General features: G+C 44.9%; 1 protein-coding gene across 1 annotated transcript; it reads right to left on the bottom strand.

Moving 5' to 3' along the window:
* Positions 1–1,058: 1,058 nt before the first annotated feature.
* On the bottom strand, positions 1,059–7,722 carry LOC136304175 (olfactory receptor 287-like; the record flags this gene model as incomplete). Its single annotated transcript, XM_066207804.1, is given in 7 exon segments — positions 1,059–1,492; positions 1,495–1,625; positions 1,627–1,983; positions 2,838–2,981; positions 4,908–5,541; positions 6,957–7,074; positions 7,321–7,722. Coding segments are annotated over 3 exon segments (831 nt in total), but the record flags the coding sequence as incomplete, so codon positions are not given.
* Positions 7,723–19,955: the final 12,233 nt, after the last annotated feature.

Raw genomic sequence — 19,955 nt, forward strand, 5'->3', positions numbered from 1 at the left:
TGAGTGTTGTTAGTGACAAAACATCTCAAGGGACTAATTACAGCAGACAATTGGAGGCCGTGATTGCACAAACCCCTCAGAGACTCCCAGGCAAAAGCAAAACCCAAAGTGCTCTGAAAAACCTGCAGTCCCTGGGAGCACTGAGGAGCCCCCCAGGGCCATTCCTGACCAAGGCTCCCCAGGGACTGGTCCCAGCAGATCCCTGGGGCCACTGGGATGTGGGGGGATGCTGAGGGCAGGACAAGGGGGTGACAGTACCCAGCCTTGCTGGGGCTGTGCCAGGAGGCCCCAGGGCCTCAGGACAAGGTGTCCCCTCCCAGCCCTTGGTGGCACAGACCCTGCTGTGCCCCAGGGCACCAAGACTTGGCTTCTCCTGGGCACTGCCAGCCCTGCCAGGCCCTTGGCCACGTCCAGCACAGCTTGTCCTGCGCTGTCCCACAGCTGCTGCTGTGTCCCTGCAGGCTGCACACTCCCATCTCGCTGCCCCCCTGGCTCTGCCCTGCATTTCCCTTTCTCTTCTCCCTGATATCCTGGGATGGAACGTGTGAGAATGGTTCAAAGCTGTACCAGGGAGAGTTTAGACTGCACAGGAGAAAGTCTTTCTTTACTGGGAGGGTGACTTTGGGGTTTCAAACTTTGGGGTTTCAAAGCAGGGCTGATGGCTGTCCCAGGAAAGGAGCTGGGACAAGGTGTGCATCGCTCAGGAGCTGTAATTTGGATTGTCACTTGCCACTGTTCCTCTGAGCTCTTCTCTGTTCCAGAGATGGGCTCTTAATGAGCTGGTGGCTCTCCTGAGATGGGCCCGGGAGCAGCCCGGGCAGAGAATGAACTGAGTTTGTCCTGCTGCCATTGTTGGTGCCCTGTCTGGGAGTGCAGATGAGTCTCTTCTCTCTTAACCTGACACAACCCAGCAGGAGCATCAATCTCCTGAGGCAGCCGTGTTTGGAGGCTGCACACACAGGCACTGGTTTTGTGTAACAGATGATACCAGATCCTTGGGATGGCTTTCCAGAAATGCACCATGCTTAGAGGAAAGGCTTTGTTCTTGGCCTGGCAATGGATTTGTTCAGGGCCAGGATCACAGATTTGTTCCCAAGGCTGCAGATGAATGGATATAGGAATGGGAACAGGACTGTGTTCAGCAGAGCTCCAGTTCTGTTCGTCCTCAAGGAAACATCTTCTGCAGGACACGTGCAGAGAGCAATGCAGCTCCCACGGGCAATGGATAAGGTGATGGGATGGGAAGAACACGTGGTCAAAGCTTTCTTCCTCCCAGAGGCTGCTGGAAGATGCAGAACACAGAAAAGGATGCAGATGTCAAATGCCAGAGTCAAACATAAGGAGCCCAGCACGACACACGATAAGAAGACAGAGTCTGTTTCCCAAAGCAGGCTGGTGTCAGAGCAGGACAGTTTGAACAAGGGGGAGTTGTCCCAGAGGAAATGGGGGATCTTGGAGCCACAGAAAGACAGCTCAGAGAGGAAGAGCAGCGGTAGCTCAGCAGGACAAAGCCGAGGACCCAAGTAGCAACACCCAGGTGGACACAGAGCTGAGGCTTTGTGATGTCAGCATAGAGCAAAGGGTGGCAGATGGCAACACAGCGGTCAAAGGACATGACAACCAGGGAAAAACTCTGTGCAGCCCAGGGCAAAATAAAAATAGTTTTGGGCAAAGCAGCTGCCTAGTGAGAGAGTGTTCTGACCAGAACTCAGCATCACAAACCATTTGATGCTTGTGGAGGATGTAAACCAGATTTCCAGGAAGGCCAGGCTGCAGATGAAAACGTCCATGGGGGTTTGCAGGTAGTGATCCACACACAGGAGGAAAAGGATGGTTTCATTCCCCATCACTGTTGTCAGGTACATGAGCGGAAGGACCTGAGATAAAAACATCCGCAGTCTTGGATCATGCTCTGGGAAACCCTCTAGGATGAACTCCGTAACTGCTGTTGCATTTTCTGGTGCAGAATTCCGGTTCTTCGTGCTGGGACAGGAACATAGCAAAAACAAGGGCAATAATTTCACAGTCTGGACAAACAATTCTATCCTTCCTTCTCTGCTTCTTTCTTTTCCTGCAGTCTTGCCATACAACACAGTGATTGCACTTCAAACACTTTGTTGCCCAGTACTTCCTAGGGGAGTAGTTTCTTGGTCAGTAGTGTCCTGGGGAGTAGTTTCTTGGAGATTAGTTTCTTGCCCAGTATTATCTTGCCCAGTTGCTTCTTGGGTAGTAGTCCCTCCCTCCCTCCCTCCCTCCCTCCCTCCCTCCCTCCCTCCCTCCCTCCCTCCCTCCCTCCCTCCCTCCCTCCCTCCCTCCCTCCCTCCCTCCCTCCCTCCCTCCCTCCCTCCTTCCCTCCCTCCCTCCCTCCCTCCCTCCCTCCCTCCCTCCCTCCCTCCCTCCCAGGGATGCTCAGGCTGCCTTTGCCTGAACCTTTGTCACAACATTCAGGACCAATTTGGATGTGTTTCATGGGTTCTTGCTAAGACTAATGGAATGTGTCCTGAGCACATGTATTCATATCCCCAAATGTTTTTTCCTTTCCTAGAAATTGCCTTTGTAACCTTCAACATATGCCCCAAAAACCTACTGGAGTGAAAATCATAGGCTTTTCCTTGACACCTCTATATACCTGTCACATTATATGTGTGTGGTGTTGCCTTAACCCCAGCGGTGGCTATAACGATGGTTGCAAAGGCCACAATTCTCCAAACTATGCCTGTTTGATTTTCCATAACAACTACAAATCTTTCTATTCTTCAAAAGTTATTGACCTATTCTAACATTTTACACACACCATTCACTTTCCAGAATAAGCTTCAGTTTTAGTTCATTGTCACCTGGTGTGGCTCTCCAGATCACTTCAGGAGCCTTCTTCACTCGAGTGTGATGAATGCAGGCATTTTGCTCTCTGATCTTGATTGCAGTAAAGGTGGTGAGGAGCACCTGGAATGGTCCTTCCCACTGGGGTTCCAGAGTCTTTTCTGCAAAAGACATAACATATACATAATCCCCTGGCTGTATGTTATGTACTGGCCCATCTAGTTCTCTCCTTTGAGCCCCAGCCACATGTTTCTCAATTTCTCTGTTTAGGACCACCCGTGTAGGGTTTCTTCCCCTACTTGGGTAGGTGTTGTTCCTTCTTGGACCCCATATGATCTTCTATACAATATTTCAAAAGAACTTCATTTTTCTTTTGTCCTTGGCTTCGTCTGAATTCGTAATAATGCTACTGGAAGAGCTTTAGGCCAAGGTAACTTTGCTTCTTGTCCTGTCTTACAATTTGCTGCTTAATCAGATGGTTAATTTTTTCCACCTGGCCACTTGACTGAGGATGATATGGGATATGAAGTTCCCAGTCTATGCCTAGGTGCCGGCTAATTTGCTGCTCAAGTTTTGAAATAAAATGTGGCCCCCTGTCTGAAGACATTGTGCCTGGGACTCCAAAACACGGTATTATTTCCTGTAACAATGCTTTGGTTACTTCTTGTGCTTTGGCAGTTCCGGTAGGGAAAGCTTCTGGCCACCCTGAAGAGGTTTCTGTAAATGCCAATATCGATACCCTCCCCATCCTGGGTAGTTCTGAAAAATCAATTTGTCATTGCTGCTCAGGCCCATAACCTTTCCCAGTCTGTCCAAGCTTTGGTTTAGGAATAGTTTTGGGATTAGTTTGGAGGCAAAGGCTACATTGGCGAGTCACTGGAATTACTGTTGTTTGCAAAATTCTGGAAATGATTCTGTCCTTCAAATAGTTATATAGAGTGTCTATTCCCCAGTGTGTTTTCTCATGTTCCTCTTTCACCAATGACCATGGCATGTAAGAGGGAATCACAAGTCTTCCTTTCCCTTCATCTGTGTTTGCCCACCCTTCTTGGTTATAACTTCCATTTTCTTTCTCAGTTAGCATCTTGTTCTTTTTTGCTATACCTTGGCTTACCTTCAGTAGAAATATGTCCATCTGGAATTAAGGCTGCCTCAACTGTCTCAATAATCACCTCACCTTTAGCTGCTTCTTTTGCCTTTCTGTCCACCTGCTCATTTCCTTGATGTGCATGATGGCTACTTTTTCAGGTAGCAGGACTGCCCTCAATAGTTTTATTATCTCCTGGGAATGTTTAATACTTTTCCCTGGTGAGTTCAACAGTCCTCTTTCTTTCCAGATGGCTCCATGAGCATGAGCCATCCCAAATGCATACTTTGAGTCTGTATAAATAATAATTTTTTTTTCCTTTTGCCTGTCCTAAAGTCCAGGTTAGGGCAATTATTTCAGCCTTCTGTGCAGAGGTGTTGGTTGGTAATGGTCCAGACTCTATTACTTCTCTGCTCGTGGTAACTGCATACCCAGCATGTCTTTTTCCACTGATCACATAGCTGCTTCCATCAGTAAATCAAGTCTCGGGGTCCTCGAGAGGGGTGTCCTCCAGATCTGGGCGACTGGAGTAGGTGGCTTTGATGGTCTCCAGGCAATCATGGATCACTGGTTCTCCCGTATCCCCACTGACAAAGGAAGCTGGGTTCACAAGATTAGTTACCACAATTTCTACATGATCTTGCTCTACCACTATGGCTTGGTATTTCTGGAACCTCTGTGTGGAAAGACAATGTCTGCCTTTTACCTGCAGGACTGCAGACACTGTGTGGGACACTAGTATCTTCTAGATCTGCTAGCATCTTCTAGCATGACTGTGGGACACAGTCATCTTCTGGCCTAGGGTGAACTTGTGTGCTTCCTGAATGTTCATCACCACTGCAGCAGTGGCTCTGAGGCACCCTGGCCATCCCTTGGCTGCTGCATCCAGCTGCCTGGAAAAGTAGGTGACTGCCCTGTGACACAGGCCCAGGTCTTGTGCCAGTATTCCCAAAGCAATCTCCTGCTTTTTGTGAGGAAACAGAAAGAATGGTTTACTCACATCTGGAAGTCCCAGGGCTGGAGCTGACATGCGGACCTTCTTTAGGTGGTTGAAGGCTCGTGTTGCTTCTTTTGTCCATTGGAGGTCTCTGGTTCCTTCTATAACCAAGGCATATAGGGGATTGTAAATCCACAATTGTAAATCCACAGTCTACACCAGCCTGTCAGGCCCAAAAAGGTTCTCAGTTCCTTTACTGTCTGGGGTTTTGGGGTCTGGCATGTTGCTTCCTTGCCATCCTGCCCTAAGATCCTTTGTCCAGCACTGACTTCGTAGCCCAGGTAGAAAACTCTTTGCCTCACTATCTGAGCTTTCTTCTGGGATACTCGATACCCTTGTAGACCCAAAAAGTTTAGGAGGCTTACTGTCCGATCCACGCATGTCTCTTCAGTTCAAGTAGCTATCCGGAGGTCATCTACATACTGCAACAGCTGTCCTTCTCCTGATGGGGCTTCCCAGGATTCCAAGTATTTTTCAAGCTGTTCTTCAAATATCATGGAAGAGTGTTTGAATCCTCGGGTTAAAACTGTCCATGTGAGCTGGGTTTTGCGCCCATTCTTGGGTCTTTCCCATTCAAATGCAGAAATTGTCTGGCTGGCTTCATGGAGAGGAAGGCAAAAGAAAGCATCTTTCAAATCTAAAATGGTAAACCAAATTAGTTCAGGTGTTAAATGGGTTAACAATGTGTAGGGGTTGGCAATCAGTGGGTACAAATTTTCAATTAGCCTATTAACAGCCTGCAAATCCTGTATACTACTCAGTCTGACCCATCAGGCTTTTTAACAGGCCAAATAGGAGTATTAAAATCAGACTGACACTCTTTTAATAGCCCTATCTGCAAAAAGTTTTCAATTACTGGGCTAATCCCTTCCCTGTCTTCCTTTTTTAAAGGGATACTGTTTAACTCTAACTGGTTGTTTTCCTTCTTTAAGTTCAATTTGCACTAGAGGTGCATTCTTTGCCCTCAATGGTATGTTAGAAGCCCATACCCCAGGAAATACCTGATCCATTCCTTTTCTGCTAGTCTCTTCTTCACTTTTAGTTTTGGTCCCATTGGCTATTGACACTAAGCTTAACCATTCCACATATTGTCAATCCTTAACCTCCAAAATAACCTCTCCATTTTTGAATATTATCTTTGCTTCTAGTTGCTCCAATAAATCTCTACTCAAAAGTGCTGATGGGGCATTGGGCATGTATAAAAACTTACGAATTCCCCATTGTTTCCCAAGTTTATATTTCAGTGGTCTACATAAATACACTTTCAGGTTGGCCAATTGCCTCCTTCACCATACCATAATCATCTGTTATAGGTATTAAAATCATCTGTTATAGGTATTAAAGCTTTATTTAACAGTGAGTACGTTGTCCCTGTGTCCCCCCAAAATTTCATTTCCTTTCCTTTGTTCCCTATCTTGATTACAACCAGAGGCTCCCCTAGGGTAAAATCCTCTGGTCCTCCTCAGTCTTCTTTGATGTGAGCAACCACCCCCTCCGCTTTTCAGTCTCCTTTAATCATCGCCTTTTCTTTGTTCTGGGCACTGGTTCTTCCAGCTTCCAAATTTCTTACAGAATGCACACTGGTCTTTCCCTAGTCGGGGTGGTCCTTGCTTTGGTGGTCCTTGTCCACATCTCCCTTTTTCTTCTTCCCTTACTACTGCTGTTAATTTTCTTATCTCTTGTTTGTATCCTTCCTCTCAATTGCTAAAAACTCTCCAATCCTCATCTAGCAAAGAAGAAGCCGAAGGCGAGGCAGAACTGATGATAGTAGATTTTCCAGGACTGGATCCTTTTGGCCACAGTGAAACTTTTCCAGCCAGCAACAGCCATTCTCTCTCTCTCCCCGAACGCAGGAAAAAGAAGAGCCCACCTGCGTTATCTCCCCCTTCCACCTTTGTCCACCTCTTTGTTTCAGTTAAGTACTCTCAAGTATCCAACACTTGGTCTCCTTGGTAACTTGTGGGAAAAAATTCTTTAGGGAAAGAAGGAACAAACCTAACCCCCAACAATTATTCTTTGCATTGTTTATCCAGCTAATTTGAACACTGTTACCCTTTCCAAAAGCTGAATCACTGCTTCCTTCTGGTCTTCTGTTGCATTATCCAAATGTTCCAGCCAAACTGAAAGTTCCCTTCCATGTGTACTCAAACACTCCACTGTCACATAAAACCTGTCCAGGAAACAAAGGGGGAGGTGTGTAAATAAACCTCAAAACACCTCAAATACAAAACTCCAGGAGATGCAGATCTTTTTGTACAGTAACTTCATGATTCCTTCTTTTGGGAAAGAAAAGAGGAAGAGCAGGTCGATGAAAAGAAGTACCTGCCACTCTCCTCACCCCCTCAACTCAAGAGGCCTTTTCTTTCCACTCACTAGTGGGACTTGTCAACTGCACAGTGGACACTAAAAACCTTACTGTTGGGTTAACCGGAGCCGCAGGAGAAGAGCCTCATGCTATCATGGTCAGCAAATCTCGTTTATTTCAGGTAGCATACACACATTTATATCTTCTATAATCAGCTCATACATATTGCAAAAGTTAAGCTCAGGATTGGTGCTCAGACTAAAAGTCAGCTACGCCTCTTTCTACATTCCTTTGTGGTTACATTGTTTGAGTAAGTTTTAGTTTAACCATGCTTCTCCCTCTTATCTTTCAGCTACAAGGTCTTGTTATCGGTCTTGTTATCGTATAGCAGCTGTGCTCAAGGAAATAGAAGCTTACTGCCTTGCTGGTTTTCATGAGAGTGCCTGTGTGCTCAGCAAAGCTCTCTCATGTCTGCGTGACCTTTTGCAGCTAGCCAGTTATCAATCACACTCTCCACACCATACCTCTATAATTTCTGGAAAGCAGGTTATACTGCTTTCAGAGGGTTGTACATCTTCATGTCATCACAGGCAGAAAAAAAGTGCGCCTTAACAATAGCCTGTAGGACAGTTTAGAAAACTACTGATCTAACAAAGAAAATCATCGCTAAATTAAACCTGAATCAGGTGTCGACCACACAATCATGCAGTAAAGGTATCTGCTGCTTCAAGAAAAAAATTTACCATCCTGGCATTTCAGACCAGTGGGATATAGTGAATATCCCGATATTTCAATTCAAATATGTACCTTGATGATTAATTGTTTGCTGGAAGTTTTCAGATGAGAGTGGGTACTTGTAACAAACATTTTCATCAGTAAATAGAAGACTGATTTTTCACCAGATAGCTTCTCTGTTTCAGAGATGTCCTACAAGAAAAATGTATTAGAATTCCTCTGCTACAGCAACACTGTATAGGACTATGTTGCACTGACAATGATACGCAAGGTAAGCGTGTTACTTTACAGACCTGCCCAAAAGTCCCAAGGCCAGAAACCAGTGGGATCATTTACACTACTTTGCAGTCAATGAGCCAGCATCGTTGCATTCATTTGCAAAATGTTTTCCTGAAAAGTGGAAGAAGACCGTAGTAACAGAAACCCCCAACTATTGAAAGGGCCCAAGACAAAGCAACTTCCCTCATCAATCATATTTCATTCCCTAATCATTCCATGTCAATCCCTGCTACCTCCTCAAAGCCAGGTCCACTCCTTTCTCCTGACATGACAAGCCAAGTCTTGACAGAGTACTTATTTGACAAGCCTGCAGTAAAATAGAGCTGGGGCCCTGATGGTTTCCACCAATTATGGAGAGCATTAAAAAATGTTGGAATCCTCCTTGGGAAGGGGTGGGACGGCTCCCATCAGTAGCTCATTTCCCTGGTCTGCAGCTCAGGCTTTCCAGACAAGTGGAAACCAGCACACTCTTTCTTGTGAGGGAACATCTCCAGAGACACAAAGAGCTACAGCAACCTTCTCCTCCGTTCATCAGGGAGGCAAAAAATGTTTTCCTTGTAAAAAACCTTCCAGCTCAGAAGGGAGTTTTCACTACTGCTAAGACTGTAATTCCTGCTGCTTTACAAAAGGGTCACCCCTAAAATGGCTGGACTAATTTAAAACTAGGCGATGCCAGAGGAAAACATTTGAGGACAACAGAGCAAGCAAACATAACTTTGCACCAGCCTCTTACCTGTCCTCTGAACCAGGCAAACTTGTTGGCAGGAAGTTCTAAAGCCACTTTCAGGATATGGTGCTGCAGAAGAGGAGGGACCTCCTCCCGCAGGCCCTTTCCAGTGACGATACCTGAGGTGTGAACGCAAGAAACAAACTTCACTTCGGTTCCTCTGCCTGAGACTTCAGAACACTCCTGTTTTAGGGTTTAGAACACAACTGTGAGACAAGCTGGCAATTCACAGATCTTCATGTCATGGGATCCCCAGACACACTGCAGCGAAGGCTGGCCAACCCAAGGTGGGAATCCAGCCCTTGGAGGGAGATTTCATCAGCTAACCCCAGCACAAAGCACTGGTCGTGCATGGAAATATAAAATCTCTTCTATCAGTCTCAGCAACCTTGAAAAGCTGTGACCTACAGGCAGGACAAAGGATGGACAAACTGGAGAGCAAAATACAGAATTTAACTCAACAAATGCTTGTACCACGACAATACTTGCTCCAGACAATGGAACTTCACACTCATGTCTCTCCCTGCATCCCTGCTATCACCAGCTCATGAATAACCTCATTTATTCTTGTGACAGGTCAGGGAGCTGTCGCAGTGCAATCAGAACCTGAGCTGCCCCCATCTGACCTGACATCAGCAGCACAAAGCACTGGTGTCTGAGCCTCTCGGAGCCTGTGTAGGATCTTTGTGGCCCTCATTCGAGAAACAACACCACATTTTAAAAAGTCACCACCAAGGCAATCCAACAGTAAGACCAAACAACAAAAACTTAATAAATAATAAAAACATAACAGAGAAACTAAAATGGGCTACTTTTAGAAAACAGTTCCTTTATCTCCACAGAAAAGCAAACCTTCCTTTTTGCTGTGGACTTTATAAACAGCCAGAGAAAACACTGGAGGAAATACAAACCCCCATCACATACCTTTTAGCAGCTTGCTAAAATCAAAGTTGCTCTGTGCTACCAAGTGGGGCACAACCTTCTGATGAAGACATGACCTGAAGCAGTGCAGCTTTCAGAAGCAGCATCTCAGCATCATCTGAACCTAAACAAAATATTACCATAATTGGCTTCTCCTTCCTTCACAGCAAGAGTGAAGTGTCACACCTCCATTACCCAGCACAGAAACACTGAGCATTACCAACTTTATTTCCAGCAGACTTGCCTAGGAAATGACCTGCCATCTTCCCAACAGGAATGAGAAAAACACCCACGGAATCCCCAGTTTCCTTCCCCACACATTCCTGTATGAACACTTTCAAAACTAAATCCACTTATTCGGTGCTTAGATCGAGAGCTGCCGTTTCTAATTTGACTCAGAAGTGCTCACACATGTAAAACACCACCTGAACATCTGAATACTCACTGTAAGAACCCCACCAGTCCCACTGCTGTTCAGTGCAGGGCTGAACAACAGGAAAAAGCGAAGGAAAGGATATGGTCATGCTGCTGATTTCTGGGCGCGCTACTTTTAGCTAATGTCAGGTAGGTTTGGCTGGGGAAGTGCACGAGACAGTACACTACAGTTTGTGGCAAATTTATTATTTCACTTAAAAATTTCTCTCTTTCCCTTTCCCCTTTCAAAATAAGGCTTGTCAGCGTAAGCTTTTGGCAAGAGGCAGACAACAAATACCTGTCCGAGAGAAACAGCAATAGCACTTAATGCAACTGTTCACTTCCTAGGAAAAGCCATCTCAGGTTTCAGTTGTAACATGAGGAGGCATAAAAGCTACCTGTTATCCAGCCATTAATGAAAGCAAGCAAAGCACATGGACCAAAACAATCAACACCTAACTTTTCCCTGTTAACTTCATCTCCCTCGGGGAGCTAGAAAGAACTGGATGAATGCCATGGATTAACTTTGTTTGCCTGAGTCTCAGCTCCCATTAGAAAGGAATTCTCTAGAGGCCACAATGCAAATAAAGCTGTTAAAGGTGAACTGGGAGTAAGTGACAGCATCATGACCACAGAATGCTGAGGAACTACAGCTGCAGTCCTACAGAACCCAGCTGCCCCACTGGTTTCCAAGCCTTGGACTGTCAGTGCTGACATTTTGCTGCCCAATGGGAGGCACAGAAGGACGTCCACTGAAAAACCTTTTGCTCCAGGAAGTGTCTCTGTGGAATATGCCCTCTGAAGGGTGAAACTGGTTTCAGATTTATCTCCAGCCTACAAGGAAAACTTCACAGGCCAGTGACCAAGATGCAGACAATCCTGAAACTTCCCATCCCCTGCTGTGGGAAGCAGTGGGACTGTGGAAGCAAGCCCTTCTGGAGGGATGCTGAGCTTGAGAGAGGAAAACTGAAGCCTTCACTACATCCCTCTTCCAACGCTCACAATTCCACTCCTGTATTACGTCAAGAGAAGCATTTGTGTCGCCACAGTACCTAACTGCTAAAAAACAAATATGACCTCCTGGTAAAATAACCTGGACAAACAAAAACCTCTCAAAAAATTATTTTTCAGGCATATGAGTGTCCCTGCGAGTTTTCCTTTGTGGCTGCGAAACAGCCACCAGCATGGAAAGGTCAAGGGCAGGAGGGCTGGGTTCAACAGGAGGAAGAGCAGAGCCCTGCACCTGAGAAGGAACAGACCCATTCCACAGTGCAAGTGGAGAGCAGGTTGCCAGGGAAGGATCTGAAGGCCCTGGTGTCCTGACGTCAGGGAGCATCTCCTTCCCCTCCTCTCAGCGCTGGGGAGGCCAAACCAGGAGTGCTGTGTTCAGGCCTGGACTCCCCAGAACATGAAGACACTGGAGGGAGTCAGGCAAAGGCTCACAAAAATGCTGAAGGGACTGGAACATCTCTCCTGTGAGAAACGGCTGGGAGAGCCGGGACTGTTCAGGCTGAAGAGAAGGCTCAGGGCCACCTCATCAATATGTATGAACACCTGAAGTGAGGCTGCAAAGCTCCTCCCAGAAGCACCCAGCGCAGGAGCAGAGACACTGGGCACAAAGTGAAACACAGGAACACTCTGAGCACCAGGAAACACTCTCTGACTATGAAGGCGATCGAGCACCCACACAAGTTGTCTAAAGAGGTCCTGGGGTCTCCATCTTTGGAGATGTTCAAAAGCTGTGTGAACATGGACCTGGGTAACCACCAGGATTAGGCAGAGGTATCAGGCAAGATGATTTGCAGAGATGCCTTCCAGCCTCAACCACTCTGTGATCCTGGGACAGCAAAGTCAAACTGCTTAACCTTCCAGTAACAGTGGCAGCCTACACATTCAACTGTGTTTTCAGGCAATTCTAATGCCCTGAAGAAATGAACAAAGAAAGGGTGAGCAGTAAATACACAAGTGAGATCTGGATTCTGCTGAAGTGAAAGGTGGGATGAGGATTTCACAACACCCATTCCCACACAGATAGGAAGCTGTAACTCCACCTGCTTTGCCTACCATGCTGCTCAGCAACTTCCGTCTCGGTCATTGCCCTCACAGTGGAGACATCACCTTCCTTTTTTCTCTGCTGGGCTGTCGCTGTGTTGTCTCTCTTCCTTCAGAAGAGACTGCCAGACAGCCACGATACTACTCACGTCCGGTAAAACCTAAAAGCAAAACGGGTAAATTGCAACAGCTCTCCTCTGTAAGACAAAGCTCCTGCGACAAATACATCCCCAAACACCCAACAGGAAGATTTGCTGCTCTTCACAAAGGTAAGAATTGACCTTGTGTGCAATCAGGGAATGACCTGAAATCAAGCAGTTCCACTTCTGCAGAACAAAAGTACTGGAAAGAACATTTTACTGAAAAGGTTTCCCGTGAAAATTTTGTTTGGTTCTTCCTTCTCATGGTATATTTCCAACTCAAGTGCTCCTTTGTTTAGTAAGTTCTGAGTAACCTCTGCGGGCTACATTGACTTGAACCAGGAAGAGAACTTGCTTCCTGGCCTTGAAAGGCATTTGCAGCTCAAGAGCCATTAATGTTACAGATCATCTCACCACAGAATTTTATTTGCATTCCTGTCAGACAGATGTGTCAGGAAACGCAAGCTCCTACCTCACCATTTCATCCACAGCCTCCCCCAGGATACCATCTCCTGGCTCCTAGGGTTCAACTACTTGAGGAGAAAGTACAGAGGAAAGCAGTTGTCAGCCGCCTGCAAAATGCCTCCTGTCAGCCCCCAGTTGTCTCTTTCTTTCTACCTTGCTGACAGCTTCTCTGTAGAGCCGCACCAACTCCTGCATTGTTGGCAGCGTGTAGATTTGTGACCTTTGCCAGGTTCCTCCAGACAAACAGTGCTCAGTGTTCCTCAGAGCTCTTCTCAGCACCATGGATTCCAGTGACAGGATGCTGTGCTTCACCACTGTGCCTGGGCAAATAAAAGAAGAAGTCAGTTAGAGACATTTCAGTGATTCCTGTTATGCTTTGCACAGAACCTGTACTTTGAATGTGTTAAAACTGGTCAGTGAATTAATTATTTTCTAGGTCTTGGCTAGCAGTAAAGAATCCATAGGTTTTCAGATTCCCAGCCTAAACTACCACCGGACAGCGGAAGAACTGGTGCTTGTGAAAGGCACCTGGAATCAATATCAGCGGTTTTCATTCATTTTCCAGTGCTTTCCCAAGCCTGATTTCTGCTGGGGCGGACAATACAAAACACAGGTAATTAACCAACTAAAGAAATTTCTTCAATGATCACACAGCAAAATCAAACAGTACTAACTGGGAGAGAAAAGTCACTGAAATACCACAGACTGCTCTTACATTTAACCCTTGGGTGAACATTATTTTATTGCACACTGCAGGGACTGTTGTTACCATCACCATCGAAAGCAATCTGGGGAGAGGACGAAATTCTGAAGTCTTAGAAGACTTGGAGATCTCTGGTTGAGCCTCATAGATCTGAAAGAAAAGAAAGAAAAGAAAGAAAATTTATGCCCCATTGGTACATTCCCAGAGATGACAGCTTCCTTCTTCTGGGGAGCATTATACAGAAGGATTTTGACTTGTCTGAAGTAACAGCATCATTAAATATCAATTTTTAGGCAAATATGCTAGAGCATCCTCCAGAGTCCTACTCAACTAAATGCACTCTCTGTATGCAACCAGCATCCCTGCTAAAGGCCATCCCTTTTCAAGAGATTCCAGATCCTACTTGATCATTTTCATCTAAACAAATAGGCAGTGGAACACTCGGAAACGACAGAACGTTCTTTTAGCTGAGCTTTGATGCTGCTGCCTCAAAAAATACATTACTGATGTGATGTTTTCCACTGTTTCTTACACCAAAATTCCTTCTTTCTCAGTTCAGTTGAAGTGTTTATAGAGCCTCCTGTTCTGAGCATGGTTTTTTACCATCATCCATACTCTTACCTTCTTGAGTAACTTCATGTTGTCCATCCAAGCAGACATCGCTCTAGGAACGAAGGAATAGTGAGTCTCCTACAATTATCTATGCAGTAAATCTGGGCATACTTTGAAAATATTCACCATGAGGTCAGCAACCATTTCATCTTCTGTAGTCGTTTTTAAACCAAGCAGGAAGTGCAGAAGTACCAGATTTCCTCCCTTGTTGAAGACAAAAACTTTATTTTGAATAAGAAATCCTTATTTTGATACTTTATATGGGATGTGAACTCTGCAGCTTCTCTAACTGTTAATTGAAGGCAAGATCTCTCACCCTCCTGGCATAATTTCTGAGTTTACGCTCAGAGAAGTAAGAAATTAATTTACCTCCACGTTTTCTGCATGACAAACAGTGAATTACTACCACACATTTTAGGGCAAACACGATAACCAGTGAGGTCTCTTCTGCTTCTAGCAAAAATTCCATGCCCACTCCCAGCCGCACAGTGACTTACTTGCCAGAAGTTCCAAGACTCGGATCATAGAAGGTTATGCCACGTTTCAGAGAGTAGCAGAGGTCCATTAGGAAACTATGCACAAGCTCTCATACCATTGCCTTTCCCACTTCCTCAGAACCTTGAGCCACCTTTAAAAACCAAAAAGGAGTAAAAAAGGCATATGAGATTTGACATCACAGGTATCAACTGCACTCTACATTTCATATGGCTCCTCTTAGGGAAATACTAAAAGAAAGTTTGGCTTCTGTTCAGATTAAGAAGAGAAGCTTCAGGACCTGAAGGTCCCTTCCAACCCAAACCATTCTGTGATTCTAAATTCCATTAACCTTCTAAATCTGGAACAACTCAAGATGCCTATGGATGAGGAGACTCCTGACAAGTGTGGCTGGGAAATCCCGAATCACATGACGTACAGGGACTGCCAGGAACTGTAACAACTTAATCTTATTCAGAACTGAAATGCATGCTTATGAATGGGGTCAGAGATTTGCACAGCTCCAAGCAGACCCCTACTAGAAACAGATCTCCTCCAAAGGGTGTTTACGGTGTATCAGGATGGGAGTGGTGGGGTCATAAGCATCTAGTAGAGGAATACACGAGAGCAGACACAAGAGTAAAAAGATCTGTAGCCAAAACCCAGCGAGAAGCAGCAGAAATTTGGGAGATTCTTTTTAAATAGGCTCAGTAGATTCCTCTTTTTGAACTCATCAAGCTCAGAGCCATTGGGAGCTGTTCCAAAAGCTGTGGGCTGCAAGAGGCAGGGTAAAAAACAGGCAGCAGAAGGACTAGGAGTAACAAAGAAATAATGACAGACCCTTAAATCCTCAGGGCTGACATCAGTAATCCCATTTCAACAGTACAGTGAAGCGATGTGAAGCAACACTCCCGCAGTGAAAAAAACGCACCTTCCACCTTTTACTGATACTTTTATTATGAACCACCTAAAAATGAGAAAAAAGCAAACTCTTCTAGTTATTGCAAGTTATGACAAAATCATGGCAAAATAACAACACACTTCATTCTTCTAGCACACACAGAGCTGGCTTTCCTCACCAGGGCAGAAGAAAGGGTCTGCCTGTCCTGTCAACACTTCTCTCACATGCTCCTGCTCCACTTGGACCCTACACCAACCTCGGCAAGCCCTGCACACGCTGGACAGGACAGATGTCCACGTTGGGCTGAGGAGCACAGATCATGTTTAGAGCATCACAGCCACAGACTACAACCACGGGAACCTGGGAGCAGACATGGTAAAGGCTGCTACAAAGGAAGTTTGAATGAAAGGGAATACACAGCCAAAGAAGTTCCTCAAAAGTTCTTCTACTGTGTTTTACTGCTGGCATTGCTTTAATTCTGATTTTTCTTGCTAGGCTGAAAGAGTCATACAGTGTGCTAGGGTCCACCAATAACCTAATGGCCCATGATTCCCATACAGGAAAAGCTTCATTTGAAAAACAAAGTTTTCGAGGAGGTTTATTTTACATTTAAATGGTAGCTTTTTTTATTCTCCTTCTTTTTCATGTTATTGCAACAGCAAAATGAAAGAACATTTTTGGCTTTAATTGGTCAGTTGTGAAAAGCCCAAGTCTGAGGCAGGCTCTTGTGGCTACACTCTAAATTGGAAACTATTTCTTCTTCATTCCCTCAAATGTTCACCCAACAGCTTCTGCAACATTGCTACAGCAGTTCAGAACAGGTATTTTAAGAAAACATAGATACTGGAGCTAAAAACGTCTTTAAAGAAATAAAATACATCTCAGGTGCAGCTGCTCTACAAGCAACAAGTGCATCCCAGGGAATAGGCAGGGCCACGCTCAGAAGGTGACAGAGCACAGGAAAGGCAGCCACCACTAAACCAACTCTCACACCCTTCAGCAATTCCTGCTTCCCTGTTTTCAACCCTGAGACAGTAATATAGCCAAGCTACCAACCCCCAACACATATTGCCAGTCACAGACACTGCAGCGGCACACTGCCAGCAGCCCTGAGAACTGAACACTGAGAGAAATCACTGCAAAACTGTTTCCTGTTGTGAGGAAAATAGAAAACATGAGGCAACACAGTTTCAAGGGTGTATCATACCTTAGTTCTCAGGGTGGAAAGTAACAGATTGACAGTAGAAACTCTGTCTTCCTTTATTTCAGAGCGAAGAATATCTGGAATGAAATCTAAGAGGACATTTCAAATGTTAAGTCAAAATGTGAAAGCTCTTTTCATACTAAAATGCTTCAGGGAATTCACAGCCATTCCTCTTCCTTCTCACATTATTTACCCTGCTGTTACATTCCAGGATGAACCTAAAGGCAGCAAGCAGAGCTCAGAAGGATGATGTGTCTGACTACGGTGATGAGCAACTGAAGCTGCCAAACCTACTCTCATCTTGACTGGCTAATTTGCCCACTTGCTGATTAACACTGCTACAGCATCTGTCAACTTTAAACACATTTTGGGCCCTGAAATGCCGTACCTAAATTCATATTCTTCCCAATGAAGCACTTGTAATTGTTTCACTGAGTGATTCTCAAATGTTTGGAGATTCCATCTCCAACCACATGTATCATCCTTTGGCTCACCTGTGCACCCCAAAGTTAGACAACTTCAGTTTAGAGAGAACTCAGGGCTCTCACAGGGGAATGAAAGCCAGCTGTACTGACTGGGCCGGGGTGTGCAATCCCCAGCCTGAAAGAACTGAACAACTGCCAGCACCTAAAGAAAATCAGCAGCCCAGGACAACTGCAGCCAGTTCTCAGTCCCCCGCCTCAGGAGAAATAACCTGCTGCCAGCTAATGGCTGAAGGACCTATTTTTTAAGCAATATTTCTACATCCCTCCTGAATTCTCCCATAACTTTACCAAGGGTCACAATTCACAGGGCAGAAAGGCAACTGAAGCACACACTTTTCAATAGAAAATTAATGCAATATATCCACTGTTACTGTCTGATGAGCAAGACTGGAGGCCATGATTTGTTTTATGTTTTTTGACTCTATGACCTCAAAGTTTTACATTAGATTTACTTTTTTTTTAATCTGCGTCACCAAAGACTTTCTTTTTTTGCAAAGTTCTAGCAGTTAGCGTATTGCTCTCCAGCAGGAGACTTATTTATTAAACTACCAAAGAAGTTTAAAGCTTTTCAGGTAATAAGAAGAAAATATATATATTTTGCTTCTCATTAGTGCTCTCGACCTGGTTTGCATTTTAATTAGGTCATGTAAATGACCGTGCCTTAGAAAACAAAAACCCAAATGCAATTATGAAGTACCTTTTAATTCCAGCACCTGTGCCAAGACTGCATTGCCGCCAGCAATGAGAAAGGAGAGCGCAAACTGAATACAGGCCATGCGGGCATCTGTTCTCCCCTGGAAACATAAAAATGTAAATATAAAATTAAAAAAAAAAAGTTGTCAGCACACAGGCTGTACCCAACTGCAGAATCAATACTGCAACTGCTGATTACCTGTACCAGTGCCACAAATGGGCAAATGAAACAACTTCTGTAAACATGCTGCATGCAGCCACAGACCCACATTTACATGCAATACATCCACAGTGTATTCAGCTAAAACACTTCTGGCATGAAGCAGATCACTTTTACCTAAAAAGGAAAATGTGCTAGTTCACGTGCTCTTCAATTCCGGAGATATAAGACCAGGCCACAGATCTAAAGAAAAAGGAAACATTAACAGCAGTTTCATGCCAAACCCTGCATCACTGAACTTCCTCCCTTGTGCCCTGCTTGGTCAGGTCACAAAAATGCCCATTAAAAGGGGCAAGTATAAAACTACCAACTCAGGCACACTGGAAGCAGCGACACCCTGACCTGTAACAGCACCACAGGATATGAACAACGGATCACGGAACGGTTCGAGTTGGAAAGGACCCTAAGGATCACCTCATTCACCTCCTGCCATGGGCAGAGATGGCTTCCACTATCCCAGGGTGCTCCAAGCCCTGTCCAACCTGACCTTGGACACTTCCAGGGACAGGGCAGTGACAGCTTCTCTGGGCAACCTGTGCTGGACAGCGTCTCACCACCCTCATGGCCAAGAATCTCCCCCCAATATCCTATGTAAATACACCCTCTTTTAAAAAAACCCTCATCCCTCACCCAATCACTACACTCCCTGACAGAGTCCCCCCATGATTCACAATTTTTTATAAACCTGCTGTGCAAAATAATCTGCATGTAAAGATGATTCTGAGTAGGCAAAAGACAAGGCAGCAGGGACTCATGAAAAGGCTGAAAGAAGAAATAAAGAGAAACAAACAAAATTTTGCTGGAAGCTTTGGGCCTGGTATTTTTGTGTTAAAAACTCACCTCTGATAACCAGCTGTGACACGATTTCATTGAAAGCTGTACAAGAGTAAGACCTTTGGGATGCTTTTTTCCTTGTACCTTACTGGAGTACTTGAGCAGCTTGCGGTCAAAAGACTGCACCCAAGCATTTAAAATTAAGGGTGGAGGTACTCCTGCAGACAACTCCTGCAGTGAGGTCAAAACTTGTGGAATCTGACAGCTCCAGAACTATAAAAGGTGGTTCCAGGGAAAAAGGGATGTTTGGTTTTTTGCCTTCCCTTTGACTGCTTAATAAAGAAAACGTCTGAATTTTCACCTCAGATGGCACAAACCTAACACAAACTTACACATTCACTCTGCAAGTAATCTTTAAAATCTAGAAACAATATGTCAAGATTGCAACCAATACTGGATTTATTTTATACTTGCATTTGGAATGACACTTAGATATTCTTGTTCTGGTTTGGATCAATCCTGACTATTTTTAGCAAACAGGGAGGAAACAAGAGATAGTTTCTTCAGGAAAAAAGGAGTGACTTCTTCCCCTCATTCACATATTCCTCTTAAGGATTTCCAGTTAGAGATAATTTGGATTATTCTGTTTATGCTTTCAAACACAATTACCCCGTATTAGTACTGAGCAATATCCCCTCTCCAGTTTCCATTTATTTCAGTGGGACCAAACTGCAAAATGACTGACTGGTTTTCAGGAGTGTACTATCACTTTCACTCTGTTTAAAACACCAGAAGGACAGTTCACAGAAACTGCACATTTATGTTTCTCCACAGGTCGTTGGCAACACGTAAGGCATTTTCATGTGCCCAGTTAGGCACAGTCAAGGACTTCAGCCTGACACAGGACAGGAAGGGAGAGTTAAGTTCTTGCAGATGAAAATACAACA

This window comes from Chamaea fasciata, unplaced genomic scaffold, assembly GCF_029207755.1.
Source record: "Chamaea fasciata isolate MVZ Bird 193981 ecotype frontalis unplaced genomic scaffold, bChaFas1.0.hap1 SCAF_56, whole genome shotgun sequence".
Classification (NCBI taxonomy): domain Eukaryota; kingdom Metazoa; phylum Chordata; class Aves; order Passeriformes; family Sylviidae; genus Chamaea; species Chamaea fasciata.